This window comes from Oncorhynchus gorbuscha, linkage group LG19 (genome assembly GCF_021184085.1).
Source record: "Oncorhynchus gorbuscha isolate QuinsamMale2020 ecotype Even-year linkage group LG19, OgorEven_v1.0, whole genome shotgun sequence".
Taxonomy (NCBI): Eukaryota; Metazoa; Chordata; class Actinopteri; order Salmoniformes; family Salmonidae; genus Oncorhynchus; species Oncorhynchus gorbuscha.
In genome coordinates, this window is record NC_060191.1 from 31526864 (window position 1) to 31543394 (window position 16531).

General features: G+C 44.7%; 1 protein-coding gene across 1 annotated transcript; it reads left to right on the forward strand.

Annotated features, from left to right (window-relative positions):
* Positions 1-485: 485 nt before the first annotated feature.
* On the forward strand, positions 486-16084 carry LOC124006197 (protein FAM124B). Its single transcript, XM_046316041.1, has 5 exons — positions 486-716; positions 962-1065; positions 12255-12283; positions 12477-13270; positions 15126-16084. The coding sequence occupies exons 2-5, from the start codon at positions 995-997 to the stop codon at positions 15963-15965; spliced, it is 1734 nt and encodes a 577-aa protein (XP_046171997.1). The 5' UTR covers positions 486-716; positions 962-994; the 3' UTR covers positions 15966-16084.
* Positions 16085-16531: the final 447 nt, after the last annotated feature.

Here is a 16531-nt window from a genome sequence, read left to right on the forward strand (position 1 = left end):
CATAATTTAAGCCTAATGCATAACGGGAACCACAGTCAAACTGTTACACAGCCATGAAGAGGAATTCAACATAACCAGTTGTATTGCTTTCAGCCAACTTTGAGTCTGCATGTGCTTTAGAACTGCAATGTTTCTTACTGAGTCCCCTAAAGTGGATGTTATTTCTCAGTGGGCAATTAATTTGGTTGAGGCCACATGACATGGGATAAATGTGCATCTCACAAATAATACAGACAGCTGCTATGACAAGTTAATGTTGATTATTAGACAAATTATTTATTAATGAGACATTTGTGGCCAACAGACGATGCCAATTATAGTCTCCAATGTTCCAGAATGGCTACCACAGAACTAGAATCATTATATTTCCTATGTCTTCAAACAAATCACAAGCTAGCATGTGGCAATGTAACAAGGTCTAAAATGGGGCATAGGTGCCAGGGTTGTTAATGCTCTAACAGAAATGTGACAGATGATGGCCTAATTTTCTCAGGATTCCATTCTCATTTACATTACGGAAGTGGTATTACCTCCTTTACCCCTCAAAGTCTAGTTAACCCGTCTGGACTATCCTTTGTCTGCTCATACGTGACGGTGAGACGACTGCCATCTGGCGCTATTCTGCATATTATTTTCCTCATTTAGAGTAGACTAAGCCCTTTCTCCCATTTTTCATTTATCCTGGTCAACTCTGCACGTATTTTTTTCATGTGCTGGTGAGTAGACACGACTTTTCTATTCATCCTTTTTTTTTTTTACAGACATCCTAAATGACATTCTACTCCCTTGTATAAAATAGCTATGTCTAAAGGTACCAGTACAGCAGATGACGTCAGTGTCCCAGCTAGAACGATGCTCGTGAAAAAAAAGACTTTGCTAACGGGCTGACTGAACGGTGCCAATTCTTGTCATCAGTCTAGAAGTTAGGGCCACTACAAAAAAAATGTGCTTCTCTCCATAGGACTCGATTGAAGTCCGGTGGCATTATCGGACAATGCTACGAAGATCGATTCTATTCAACGGAACCGTTGATGAAAACGTGGATTCGGGAGCTGAGACTGCCGAGTAAGTTCCTTAAGCTAGTTAGCTAGCTAGCATTTGTTTGCGGTATCCAAGTACTCGCAAGATGTGAATCATTACCATTTCCCTTTGTGCAGTATACGTTCCCCAGCTAAATCTACTTCAGTGTTTTCTATCAACGTTACAGGCGGTGTGATTAGCTAACGTTAGTAATTTAAAACGAGTCACATAACTTAGTGGGTGGGAATCACTAGCTAGCTACAATAGCTAAATATAGCTTGCCGAACGTTTTTGCATGCAACATCAGCCCAAACAGGCAATTGTAAATGGTCAACCTCTTTCTGGTCTAAATTAGCTAGGTAGCTACAGTTACACTTATAATCTTATTGTGTCAACTTACAAGTAAGATAACTTAATGTGGTTTACTAACCTTAACTAGCTAGCATTTTTGTTTTACTATTGGCTTGATTGTTGCTGTTTAGTTACCAGCTGGGCTTCTAACTCACCACATAGCCGTTGTCATAGTAACGAAAGATGCATGTTTCCACGGCGAGATGACACTGGGCTAGGAACGTACAGAGAAGGAGCTGCCAGATAAGTCTGAAAGTAAAGTCGCACTGGGAGCCACATTTGAAATTGAATACATTAAGCAAGGTGGAAAAGGTCGCATTAATACACTATGTAAATGTATTTTCGGGAGGGTTGTGGTCACCATTCATGTAATGCATTAAATATATACATCTGTCTGTGCCCAATAATGTTTGTACCGTATTTTATGCTGCTGCGATGTTTGCCACCATGTTGTTGTCATGTGTCTCACTATGTCCTGTGTCTCACTATGTCCTCTCTTATGTCTGTTTTGTCCTATATTTTTATTTAATGTATTCTTAATCCCAGCCCCTGTCCCCGCAGGAGGTCTTTTGGAAGGCCATCATTGTAAATGAGAATTTGTTATTAACTGACTTGCCTAGTTAAACACAGGTTAAATCATGGCTAAGGTCTGTATCCAAGCACTCCGCATTGCATCGAGCATAAGAACAGCCCTTAGCCATGGTATATTGGCCATTTACCACAAACCCACAAGGTGCCGTATTGCTATTATAAACTTGTTACCAATGTAAAAATACATATTTTGTCATACCCCTGATATACCACGGCTGTCAGACAATCAGCATTCAGGGGTCGAACCACCCAGTTTATAATGTGAATTCACACCACACCACCTTGTTATTGCTTAAATATACAACAGGGTTTGGCAACTAGGTTTGACCTCCAGCCAATTTGTTCCTTGAGCTTGTCGGTGGCCAGAATATAATTAGCCTATTAGCAAATAGGTTACTAGCTGCCCAATTCATAGCCCTACACTACACATTTAACTTGGTTATTGGGCAAATCATTTCAATTACTAATCATTTCTTTCTGATTAGTGGTGAAATCACCTATGTCTATTAATAGGACATATGTTAACCGTTAATCGGTTAGCTGCTGAAAATACATTTGACCGGTCGGTTATGCTTATTGGTCTATAGGACATTTGCAAACTTTTGTGGAATTAAATTGGTGCTATTACAATTTTCTGCGGCCTTTGAAGCATTCTAGTACAGTTAAATAGTTGTAACACACATACTGACCAAAATGTTATTTTGTTGGCATTTACTTTTTCCCCCATTACCAGTAAAACATAATCAAAACATTTCTCTCACTTACTTCCTGTGCTGTTTCATTGTTCAGTCTCAACCAGGATTTCATCATGCATGTCAAGCAGTGAAGTTTCAGCTCTGTCCGTGGCCTCTTCCTCGGTGCGCACTGTCACTGTGTCCATTTCCATCTTGTCCAGCTGTGTCTAACATTTCACGTAAAGCCTATTTCTTGTCTGCATCGAAGTAGCGGTCCTTGTATCGAGCATGGTGGCAACATAGTAAAGAGGCTCAGAGAATACCACCAAATCGCTTGTTCACAGCCTCTTGAGTACTTTTGCAAGTTTTAACCCCATGGTATGTGTCGGCAATTTTGCTGAGCAGGCGTTTTAATGCCATGACAGAGGGTATCACTTTTGCTGCAGACTTATTTCTCTAGTCAGTTGTTCAAATGGAGCTAGGAGTGTGTTCATGTTTCAAACATGTTCTCAAATGCCATTGAAATGGCAGCAGCGGTATGAGAACCAGCCACCATCTTCAACATGCAATACAGCATTCCTCAGTACCAAATCAAATCAAATTTTATTTGTCACATGCAGATGTTAATGCGAGTGTAGCGAAATGCTTGTGCTTCTAGTTCCGACAATGCAGTGATAACCAACAAGTAATCTAACTAACAATTCCAAAACTACTGTCTTATACACAGTGTATAAAGAATATGTACATAAGGATATATGAATGAGTGATGGTACAGAGCAGCATACAGTAGATGGTATCGATGAGATGAGTATGTAGACAAAGTAAACAAAGTGGCATAGTTAAAGTGGCTAGTGATACATGTATTACATAAGGATGCAGTCGATGATGTAGAGTACAGTATATACGTATGCATATGAGATGAATAATGTAGGGTAAGTAACATTATATAAGGTAGCATTGTTTAAAGTGGCTAGTGATATATTTACATAATTTCCCATCAATTCCCATTATTAAAGTGGCTGGAGTTGGGTCAGTGTCAATGACAGTGTGTTGGCAGCAGCCACTCAATGTTAGTGGTGGCTGTTTAACAGTCTGATGGCCTTGAGATAGAAGCTGTTTTTCAGTCTCTCGGTCCCAGCTTTGATGCACCTGTACTGACCTCGCCTTCTGGATGATAGCGGGGTGAACAGGCAGTGGTGCGGGTGGTTGATGTCCTTGATGATCTTTATGGCCTTCCTGTAACATCGGGTGGTGTAGGTGTCCTGGAGGGCAGGTAGTTTGCCCCCGGTGATGCGTTGTGCAGACCTCACTACCCTCTGGAGAGCCTTACGGTTGAGGGCGGAGCAGTTGCCGTACCAGGCGGTGATACAGCCCGCCAGGATGCTCTCGATTGTGCATCTGTAGAAGTTTGTGAGTGCTTTTGGTGACAAGCCGAATTTCTTCAGCCTCCTGAGGTTGAAGAGGCGCTGCTGCGCCTTCACGACGCTGTCAGTGTGAGTGGACCAATTCAGTTTGTCTGTGATGTGTATGCCGAGGAACTTAAAACGTGCTACCCTCTCCACTACTGTTCCATCGATGTGGATAGGGGGGTGTTCCCTCAGCTGTTTCCTGAAGTCCACAATCATCTCCTTAGTTTTGTTGACGTTGAGTGTGAGGTTATTTTCCTGACACCACACTCCGAGGGCCCTCACCTCCTCCCTGTAGGCCGTCTCGTCGTTGTTGGTAATCAAGCCTACCACTGTTGTGTCGTCCGCAAACTTGATGATTGAGTTGGAGGCGTGCGTGGCCACGCAGTCGTGGGTGAACAGGGAGTACAGGAGAGGGCTCAGAACGCACCCTTGTGGGGCCCTCGTGTTGAGGATCAGCGGGGAGGAGATGTTGTTGCCTACCCTCACCACCTGGGCGCGGCCCGTCAGGAAGTCCAGTACCCAGTTGCACAGGGCGGGGTCGAGACCCAGGGTCTCGAGCTTGATGACGAGCTTGGAGGGTACTATGGTGTTGAATGCTGAGCTGTAGTCGATGAACAGCATTCTCACATAGGTATTCCTCTTGTCCAGGTGGGTTAACGCAGTGTGCAGTATGGTTGAGATTGCATCGTCTGTGGACCTATTTGGGCGGTAAGCAAATTGGAGTGGGTCTAGGGTGTCAGGTAGGGTGGAGGTGATATGGTCCTTGACTAGTCTTTCAAAGCACTTCATGATGACGGAAGTGAGTGCTACGGGGCGGTAGTCGTTTAGCTCAGTTACCTTAGCTTTCTTGGGAACAGGAACAATGGTGGCCCTCTTGAAGCATGTGGGAACAGCAGACTGGTATAGGGATTGATTGAATATGTCCGTAAACACACCGGCCAGCTGGTCTGCGCATGCTCTGAGGGCGCGGCTGGGGATGCCGTCTGGGCATGCCGTCTGGGCCTGCAGCCTTGTGAGGGTTAACACGTTTAAATGTCTTACTCACCTCGGCTGCAGTGAAGGAGAGACCACATGTTTTCATTGCAGGCCGTGTCAGTGACACTGTATTGTCCTCAAAGCGGGCAAAAAAGTTATTTAGTCTGCCTGGGAGCAAGACCTCCTGGTCCGTGACTGGGCTGGGTTTCTTCTTGTAGTCCGTGATTGACTGTAGATCCTCCTCAACCCACTGTGCTGCCAGACTCCGCATGATCATGGAGCTGACATCACTGGTCCAAATGTCAGTCGTGAAGCTAATAGTAGTGACACCCATAGCAAGTAGCTCATAGATGTGCGTTTCAACAATACTGTGTAACTTCGGTAGGGCAACATCTGAAAAATTTTGCGTACTTAGTAGTGTGTACCGGTGCTCGACCAGTTGGCGAAAGCCAACATCATCCACGACGAGATCGGTTGATAGTCAATGAATTCCATTTCACCTTTTGAGTTGTCTCGCTGAAATGTTCTTATTCTTTGAAATGACTGCTCGACTTAACTTGTTTAGTTCTTGGAAGTGTGCTCTTGGTATTTTTCTGCTTCTGTTCCATATAGCGCTGTATTTTTCATGCCGTCATTACGTTATCTACCTATGTTATATAGGTATGCACGACAGCTTTGACATCGGTTTTGCACATCAGCATTAAACTAGACATCGGGCCGAAGTTGGCATTTTTAGCTAATATCGTCCGATTCCAATATGCTTACCGATATATCATGCATCCCTAGTCATCATGCATATTATTTATCACAGCAAACAGAGCCTAGTTTGGGAAGCGGAATAGCCTACCACCTGTCAGACAGCCCGAGAGTAGCTCCTCAAAAAGTCTGTAGGCTACTGGAGTGAAACCTACTTTTGTAAGACCAGTCATTGCGCAACAAATAACACGTGATTGCATTTAGAATTGTTAACTTGTGGCCACGATTTAAAAGGAGCTATTTTTATTTCTCAATTTAACTCGTAATTAAAGTACTATCAGCATTTCACCCACCACATTGCAGTGTGAGTTTGAGGCCGTATAATTGTTTGAAACCTTAATATTTTACTTTACTTCAAATAATAAGCCGTACCTTGCTTCAAAGTAGCCTTGCATCCGTAGAAACAGAGGCAATTATTTTATAAAGCCTTCCTCATTAATCAGCATTTCTCTCCTGTTCTATTTGTAGTGTTTTTGGTTTGATAAACCTATAGAATAACTGGACAGAAGAGAAGAGGTTCGTTGGGAAACTTTACTAATCCAAACCATGGTAGTACAACACAGGGGCATGTTCGAGGCAGCACGTTTTCTCAAACGTATCAAAATTAAGAGGTCACAGTATTAACCAATCAAGTAAGTGATAATCTTATCTAGGCAGATTACCATGTTAATAGACCAATATATTACACTCGTTTACACCGTAACATCTCACATATACATTTTAAGCATTACCACAATTGTAAACTAAGCCCCATTTTTTTTTCAGTCTTTGAATTCAATAATCTTTGAGCTGAACAGTCTTGTTTTTGTTAAAGTGTTTTCGGAACATTACAGATCCTTTCAGGATACCTACGTTCCTCATTTCTTTTGTGGGACTCCTTGAGCTTGCTGGAGTTGGTAAGTTTCCAGTGTTAGCTAGGCAAATTGACTTGGGCTGAGGTTGCTATCCAGGAACGTTGGTGAGCGGTCAGAACTTTAGCTGTCTATTAGATATCAGTCAGAACTGGAGCTGTCTGTGAGATATCGGGGCATGTCCTCTAGGGTTGACAGCTCTCTGTCCTCCGTTAAGTAGTCCTGTTTGTCTAAGGCACTGCATTGCAGTGCTAGCTGTGCCGCTAGAGATCCTGGTTAGAGTCCAGGCTCTGTCGCAGCCGGCCGCGACCGGGAGACCTATGGGGCGGGGCGGTGCACAATTGGACCAGTGTCGTCCAGGTTAGGGGAGGGTTTGGCCGGCAGGGATGTTCTTGTCCCATTGCGCTCTAGTGATTCGCAATGCACGCTGACCCTGTCGCCAGGTGTACTGTGTTTCCTCCGACACATTGGTGTGGCTGGCTTCCGGGTTAAGCGGGCGTTGTCAAGAAGCAGTGCAGCTTGGCTGGATTATGTTTCGGGGAACGCACAGCTCTCGATCTTCGCCTCTCCCGAGTCCGTACCGGAGTTGCAGCGATGAGACAAGACTGTAACTACCACTTGGATACCACAAAATTGGGGAGAATAAGGGATAAAAAAAAGTTGTCCCTTTTGGCACCTCTCCATAGCAACATGTGAACAGTGTGTTTGTCTGTCCTGAATGAGGTAAAGTCACAGGTCCCAGTCTCTGGATTACTGTCGCCTGAACTGTCTTCCTCCTGGAAAACTTGAAGGTGTAGTCCACCATGGTCATGGTGTTTCTTTTGTTTGCCTTGTTTTTCTTCCACTGTTTTAGCGAAGTCAGGTTGGAGTTGGTTGAAGGGTGTTCAGACCTGGCAATTCAGGAAGAGCTCGACTGGGTCCGACCTGTGACTGTGTGAGGGGTAATGCGGTACAGGGGCTGAAAGTTGGCGAAGTGATGCTTTAGCAAGACAGAAGATATCTTTGGAGGATAACAGACTGTTTTTCATCAGAGCTCGCTTGAATATCTGGACTGACCTTTCTGCTGCACCATTCGAGGCAGGATGGTAGGCATGAACAAGGGTCTGCTTGATTCTGTCTTTTTTTTTTTTGAATTGTTTGAAATCTGACCAGTTGGGGTCCGTTATCTGAGACCATTTCTTCGCACAATCTATAGGCTGTGAACAGGCTTCGTACCTTTTCGATGAGGTTCGTTGATGTCATTGAAGACCACTTTGAATGGCTGTCGATGAGCACTAAAACGTTCTGCTTTTCCTTTTCAGCAAAGGTGATGTGAATTCTCTGCCACACCCTCTTGAGCCATCTCCAAACATGAAGTGGTGCGACAGCTGGCATCTTCTGTATTGTTTGGCAGATTTGTCAACTCTGCACTTTCTTCTCTGTCACGGTCCAACCCTGGCCACCAGATGTAGCTACGGGTTAAGGCCTCCATCTGAGAGAGGCCAGGATGTTTGTGGTGATAGTCCTCCAACAGTCTCTGTCTATGCTGGGGGTATGATCACTCACAAACCCCAGCGTACACAGCCTTGATCTTCAGACAACTTGTGTCTTCACATGAAGTATGGTTTCAGTACTTCATCCGTCACCTATCTTGGCCACCCATTTACAGTGTAACTCCAAACCTTGCTGAGTAGTGGATCATTTCTTGTACTTTCTCTTCTCTTGGTACTCTTGACAACGCCGTCTGCATTACTGTGATCAGTTGACTTTCGGTATTCAATGTCGTAGTTGTACGCCAGGAGTAGGAGTGCCCATCTTTGCATTCTCAATGCTGCTAAAATTGGAACCATAACCTTGGGTCCCAAAATAGCCAGCAAAGGCTTGCAACCAGTGATTAATGTAAACTTTCATCCATATAGGTACTTATGAAACTTCATGACTCCGAAGATGATTGACATGCGTTATGGTAATGAGCTTGAGGCTGTAGTCACGATCCCGCATGCGGGATGGGGCGGACTATGAGGTTAAAATAAGTAATAAAACTTGCCTTCTTTGGACTAGATGAGTATCTGGAGCATCAGCATTTGTCGGTTTGATTACAGGCTCAAAATGGCTAGACTGGCCAATAAAAATACATTTAAGATGGGAAACCGAACACACTGGACAGAGGAACTCTGCCGAGAAGTCCAGCATCACGGAATCGCCTCTTCACTGTTGACTTTGAGACTGTCATGCTAATCACCTTAGCGCATGTTATCTCAACCATCCCGATATAGGGACACCCATCCTGTAGAGGATTATTAACATCTTCCACCCCTAAGCCCATGAGACTGCTAAACAGCTAATCAAATGGCTTCACAGACACAGAATTAGGATCACCACTTTATTTTAAGAATGTGAAATGCCAGAATAATAAATGCCAGAATAATATTAGTGATTTATTTCAGCTTTTATTTCTCTCATCACATTCCCAGTGGGTCAGAAGTTTGTATACACTCAATTAGTATTTAGTAGCATTGCCTTTAAATTGTTTAACTTGGGTCAAATGTTTCGGGTAGCTTCCCACAATAAGTTGGGTGAATTTTGGCCCATTCCTCCTGACAGAGCTGGCGTAACCGAGTCAGGTTTGTAAAGGCCTCCTTGCTCGCACACACTTTTTCAGTTCTTCCCACGAATGTTGTATAGGATTGAGGTCAGTGCTTTGTGATGGCCACTCCAATACTCTGACTTTGTTGTCCTTAAGCCATTTTGCTACAATTTTGGAAGTATGCTTGGGGTCATTGTCCATTTGGAAGACCCATTTACGACCAAGCTTTAACTTCCTGACTGATATCTTGAGATGTTGCTTCAATATATCCACATACTTTTCCGTCCTCATGATGCCATCTATTTTGAGAAGTGCACCAGTCCCTCCTGCAGCAAAGCACCCCCACAACATGATGCTGCCACCCCCGTGCTTCACGGTTGGGATGGTGTTCTTCGGCTTGCAAGCCTCCCCCTTTTTCCTCCAAACATGATGATGGTCATTATGGCCAAACAGTTCTATTTTTGTTTCATCGGACCAGAAGACATTTCTCCAAAAAGTATGATCTTTGTCCCACTGTGTAGTTGCAAACTGGCTTTTTTTATGGCTGTTTTGGAGCAGTGTCTTCTTCCTTGCTGAGTTGCCTTTCAGGTTATGTCGATATAGGACTTGTTTTACTGTGGCTATATATCATTTTGTACCTGCTTCCTCCAACATCTTCACAAGCTCCTTTGCTGTTGTTCTGAGATTGATTTGCACTTTTTGCAACAAAGTACATTCATCGCTAGTAGACAGAACACGTCTCTTTCCTGAGCGGTAGGATGGCTGCGTCGTCCCATGGTGTTTATACTTGCGTACTATTGTTTGTACAGATGAACATGGTACCTTCAGGCATTTGGAAATTACTCCCAAGGAGGAACTAGACTTGTGGGGGTCTACAATTTATTTTCTGAGGTCTTTGCTGATTTCTTTTGATTTTCCCATGATGTCAAGCAAAGAGGCGCTGTGTTTGAAGGTAGGCCTTGAAATACATCCACAGGTACACCTCCAATTGACTCAAATGATGTCAATTAGCCTATCAGAAGCTTCTAAAGCCATGACATAATTTTCTGGAATTTTCCAAGCTGTTTAAAGGCACAGTCCACTTAGTGCTGAGATCGATGCTACTACTGTGTCTAATCTAAACATGCTGTATACTTGGGTCAGTCTCTACACAAATCATTTAAAACATATAACAACTGCTAGATTACAGACTCATGTAGCCAAGTCTACTGCAAAATCTCATACACTGTGACATGACATTATCACTAAGATGAAGGTTCCGTCCCAAATGGCTCCCTGAATAGTGCACTACTTTTGACCAGTGCCCTATGTGAGACCCTATGTGGGTCCTGGTCAAAATTAATGCACTACATAGGGAATAGGGTGCCATTTGTGATGCAACCTACATTTATTTTTTTTATTTTTTTATTTAACCTTTATTTAACCAGGTAGGCTAGTTGAGAACAAGTTCTCATTTGCAACTGCGACCTGGCCAAGATAAAGCATAGCAGTGTGAACAGACAACACAGAGTTACACATGGAGTACACAATAAACAAGTCAATAACACAGTAGGGAAGAAAAAAAAGGGGGAGTCTATATACATTGTGTGCAAAAGGCATGAGGATGTAGGCGAATAATTAAAAGTTTGCAGATTAACACTGGAGTGATAAATGATCAGATGGTAATGTACAGGTAGAGATATTGGTGTGCAAAAGAGTATGTAAACTTCTGACCTACTGGAATTGTGATACAGTGAAATAATCTCTGTAAACAATTGTTGGAAAAATGACTTGTCATGCGCAAAGTAGATGTCCTAACCGATTTGACAAAAAAAATCATTTTTCCATATAATGGAAAAGGGAAAACTTCCGATTTATGTTTGTCGTACAAGAGGAAATCTTAGCATTTCTCAAACATCACATAGGCCTAAACAAAACAGAAAACACTGCGCCATTTATTGTCTAATTTCTATGACCTGATGGGAGATCAAAGCAGTGGTGGTCTGGGCTTGTAATCGTGGCGAACTTTGCACTGTATAGCGCATTTTTTCAGTACGTGAAGGGGATCCAATCAGTTTAGATTCTGTGAAAAAAAGGCCTATAGGCTACTCCAGTGTTATGTAATAGACTATACATTATTTTATTTTTTTACCCCCTTTTCTCCCCAATTTCGTGGTATCCAATTGTTAGTAGTTACTATCTTGTCTCATCGCTACAACTCCCGTACAGGCTCGGGAGAGACGAAAGGTCGAAAGCCATGCGTCCTCCGAAACACAACCCAACCAAGCCGCACTGCTTCTTAACACAGCGCGCATCCAACCCGGAAGCCAGCCGCACCAATGTGTCGGAGGAAACACCGTGCACCTGGCGAACTGGTTAGCGCGCACTGCGCCCAGCCCGCCACAGGAGTCGCTAGTTCGCGATGAGACAAGGATATCCCTACATGCCTAACCCGGCCAATTGTGCCTTAGACCACTGCGCCACCCGGGAGGCCTATACATGTTATTTTAATGCAAACGTTCTGAACATACACTGCGAAACTTGAAAGAACGGATTGTTCTCACTTCGTATTGTTCTCAATTTTTTTTCTGCTATATTAATTGTAATTACAAGTTGCACATCAAATTATTTAGGGTTATATGATTGTCTGCTCTGCCATTCCTCTCCATCACACTAGGGCTGCCAAGAATATAGGTTTGCTATAAGATGTAAATGGGGAAGATAATGGACCAATGAAAAAATATATATAAAATGGCTCCTGACTACCAAGAGATGTATGTAGTGAGAAGAGCCCTTCCGAAAATACATTTAAAATCGTGTTTTAATGCAACAACAAAATCCAGTGCGGCTTTACTTCCTGGCTATTATGACTTTTCTCTGCATGCTCCTAGCTGCCATGGTGCCTACATTTGATTTCAAGCATGAGGGGTAGTTGGCTCCTAGATAATTTACTTCTGAACAGATTATGGTACAAAGATGTATTTTTAGCGTGTGCTAAAATAATGGCTTATTGATTTGTTTTTCCATTGTGTGTTTTTGGAATTGTCTTTATAATTGTCTGCCACTCTCACTTATTTTCTAGATCTGATTGCAGTAAGATGACATCAAGCAGTAAGTATTAGCCATTTATATTTCATTTGCACATGTACTTTGTTGGTGTCTCTTCTGATACAGACAATATTCTGTTCAAACTGACTGTCTTATTCTGTAATGTCAGTGGAAGGGTTTTCCCTCAGTTTCACTGTGATCCTCATGTCTTGGTTCATACCTCCCTAACCTTGTTCCTCTGTGGCTGTGTTGTCAGGTGAGCTACTGGCCAGTCGGGTCCAGGAGCCCCTGATGATGAGCATGCACCTGCTGGCCAACCCTGGGGACTCTCTCCTGCTGCAGCACACCCTGGACCGCCTCCTCCGCTGGGTGTGCCCCAGCCTGCGCCTCTTCCATGTCTCTGAACGGGCCTGCCCCCTCCGCGACTATGCCCGCTCCCGCTTGTGCCCCGTGGCCGGGTACCCCTCCCTGGCTGTGACTGTCTTCCTCCATGAGGCCTATGGCGAGGAGCGCATCCTCCGGGTGCTGGACTTCCTGCAGCGCCCACCCTGGCAGTACCACCACACGGAGAGCTGCGGTGGGAGGACCGGGGGCGTCCACATTACCTCCTCCACCTCCCCGGCCAATGCCCTGCTCCGGCCCTACCTCCTGCCCAGCCGAGACTTCTACAGCCTGGGCACGGGGATGCCTGTGTGGGGGGTGCGCCCGGTGCACTGCGGCGGGGAGATGCTGCGGGTGACGCTCTACAGCAGCTACGATAACTTTGACGACGCGGTGCGGCTTTATGAGACAGTGCTGCAGAGGCAGGTGGAGGAGCAGAAGACTGGGTTCTGTTGGTTTACACTCTACACGGAACCGGGGCTGTGTCTGCAGCTGGCTCTCAAACAGCTCTCCCCAGGGGTCAGGGTGGAGGCCTGCAACTCAGCTGTGCTGCAGTTCAGGGTAGAGGAGATGGGTCAGCTCGTGCCCCTGCTGCCCAATCCGTGCACGCCCATCAGCGCCACACGCTGGCAGACCGAAGACCTGGACGGGAACAAGATACTCTTCCAGGTATTTTAATTGACATGACACTATTTCCTATATTGCACTACAATACTTTTATTCAGACTCCTGTGCGGATCTGTGGTCAGAGATGGTGCCAGTAATATATAGATGGAAATGAGCTACTGTGTATTTTATGATATGCCTTTTGTCTTACCTTCGCCACACTGCGTCGTCTTGCTGCATTTCTTTCCCTACGTTTAAATTATGAGACGTGTGAAGCCCAGTTGCTTCTCGAGATGGAAATATGTTTAGGTTTAGAGTTGTGGTAAATGTTTAGCTGCTATGTGAAACCTCTGTGGTTTCTGCCCCCTGAGGAGCGATTTGAAGCAATTCTCTATGGCTGTGAAAACACCAGAGGCGGCTGGTGGGAGGAGCTATGAGGACCGCCTGGAATGGTATCAAACCAATGGAAACAATGTGTTTGACTCCGTTTCGTTGATAAAATTCCAGCCTTTACAATGAGCCCCTCCTATATTTCCTCCCACCAGCCTCCTCTTGAAAACATGTAATGCTGGATGAAGTTACTCTATGATTATCTTTTAGTTACTGTGAGACTACTGTTCTGCATTCAGGCTGATTGTCTTGTAAAAGCATCAGGATAAAGAGCTAAATAATGTAAATGCAGTCTGTGTGTGCAGCACAGAGATGCAGCAAGCTCCAATAGTATTGGGACAGTGACACATTTGTTGTTGTTTTGGCTCTGTACTCCAGCACTTTGGATTTGAAATGATACAATGACCAGGATATTTTCATCCATATTCGGATGAACCGTTTAGAAATTACAGAACTTTTTGAACATGGTTCTCCCATTTTAGGAGACTTATGTTTATTAAATTAGTCAAACGTGTAGTATTTGGTTCCATATTCAGAGCGCGCAATGATTACATCAAGCTTGTGACTACAAATTTGTTGTATGCTCTTGGTTTTGGTTGGGTTTCAGATTATTTTGTGGCCAATAGAACACTTTACAAAAGGAAGTAACAAACGAAGTTGCAAGAGGAACATAAACTGGGGATGAACCAAATAAAAGGTTACGCTCAAACAACCCAGGTCTCTATATCACCTGTCCCCTCCCTGGAATAGGGAGGGGACAAGGCTTAAATACCCTACCCTCAATATGGACCGTACCATTATTAACCAATCATCAATTAGCAGGTTTAAATACAGGCATGAAATCACAAACTGATTCAGGCAATAATCAATATTAATAATCAAAACAAACAGCAAATGCATCCAACAAGTTTGGAGTCACAAGCTTGATGTAATCATTGCGTGCTATGAATATGGGACCAAATACTACATTTTTGACTACTTTAATACATAAAAGTGAATTTGTCCCAATACATTTGGTTCCCTAAAATGGGGGGATGATGTACAAAAAGTGCTCTACTTTCAAAAAGGTTCACCCGATATGGCTGAAAATACCCTCAAATTAAAGCTGACAATCTGCACTTTAACCTCATAGGTATTGTATCATTTCAAATCCAAAGTTCTGCAGTACAGAGCCTAAACAACAAAAATGTGTCAGTCTCAATACTTTTGGAGCTCACTGTATATCACTGCACTGTAGCTCACTGCAAATACAATATTTTTGGTTATGGAAAATCTATTTCACAGCGGTATAGATAGTACAATGATTCTCTACACTGTACTTGCTTGTTTTGTCACAGAAACTGAAATTAGGCAAACTATTAGAATTTTAGAAACCAGGAAATGGCGGAGCGATTTCTACATAGTGCATCTTTAATTGGAACTTAGGTTTGTTTTCCTGTCTCTGTGGGCTCCATAATTGTTGAACTGTCCATTCCTTTCACCTCAAGTCTTCCAGAGAAAGTTAAGACTGTCAATCTCTGTCCCCCAGGTGAAAGCCCCAGAGCAGCCTCAGCGACCCCTGACCTGTGCCTTCCCTCTGACCTGCCCCAGCGTCTCGCCCAGAGGGCTATTGAGGAGCGTCGTGTCCACCCCGCCAGCAGCCCACGCCCTGCAGCCCTGCGGCCAGATGACCCCAGTGACCCGTCCAGGGAACAGGCCGCGCACCGACCCATGCCTGGATAGGCCTGTTTTACCCGGGGGTCTACGGTGTGGGGGAGGGGTGGAGAGCATGGGCTCAGACAGCTGCTATAGCACCCCTCCAGGCAGCTCCTGCTACTCATCTCAGCGTAGCAGCCCCGCCACGCTATCTGTTAACCACCCCCACGAATCCTCACCTCTCCCATGCTCCGCCTCCCCGGTGCGGCCCTCCCTGTCCATCTCCCATCTACTGCTGGAGGAGGAGGAAGAGCCGGAGACCAACGTGGACACGGGTGTCCCCGTGACAACGACCCCGCGCTCGGACACAGACTTCACCATGGCGACCAGCTCGAGGGACACAGGCGTCTCGGTGACGCCGCGTTCCGAGAGACCAGCCGCTGTGGGAGCCTCTTCCCTGGAGAGTCTGGCAAGGGAGCTGAATGCCTGTCTACCGGAAGCTCACACACCTCCACCCCACCACAGGACTTGGGTTGTGAGCAGCTCTACCAAAGCTGCCAGTCCCGGGTGCAAGGCAGGGTCACAAGCCTGGGATAGCGGTGTTATCAGCTGGGCATCGCCGGGTGAGAGCTACTCCAGAGGGCCTGTGGGGCCACAGACTCCTGCTAAGCCAGCAGCAAAGGCTCTGTCACCCACACACAATATAGACCCAATAGATGAGTTCTTCATCTGACTCCTTTCTGCAGTGTAAGCAGGCAGGCAGTTGTAGGACATTTTGTCACTATCTAACATAATGTAACTTGATGTTGCCTCCAGAGGGAGATTGGGAAGATCATTGAAACCATGGAGACACAAAGGTCTGTGCACTGTGAAAGCTGATCTGTGTGGCATCAAAAGTAGAATGGGCGCCCTAGCGTATCTGAGTGCCTAACAATAAATTTCAGATGCACAATTATTGTATAACCCCAATTTTATTACCAGTGGAATGAAATGGATACTGTCTAGTGGGTAGATGCATGTGGTTGTCTGTGCACTGTGAAAGCTGATCTGTGTGGCATCGGAATGGTAGCGTGACTGTCTGGGTCTGAGGGTCAGAGGTTAGTATTGTACAGTATCATTATCCTATTTTTCTAGAATTAACACATTGTATTTCACCAATGAATGAATGTTGAGTAGACCTTGCCAAACCACTGTGTTGAAAGGACACATTTTGATAAGACGTTAAATGCTGATAATTCATATATTTTCTGGGAAACTTCTTCGTAAAGCTGCTTGTTTCAAGGACTGTGTTTAGGCTAC

What these genes read in the sequence shown, in the direction of transcription:
- LOC124006197 (XM_046316041.1), top strand. Translation starts at nt 995, where the DNA reads ATGCTACGAAGATCGATTCTATTCAACGGAACCGTTGATGAAAACGTG. An exon ending in CAGTAAGATGACATCAAGCA is followed by an intron (nt 12,284 to 12,476) that starts GTAAGTATTAGC and finishes CTGTGTTGTCAG; the next exon opens with GTGAGCTACTGGCCAGTCGG. An exon ending in GGAACAAGATACTCTTCCAG is followed by an intron (nt 13,271 to 15,125) that starts GTATTTTAATTG and finishes TCTGTCCCCCAG; the next exon opens with GTGAAAGCCCCAGAGCAGCC.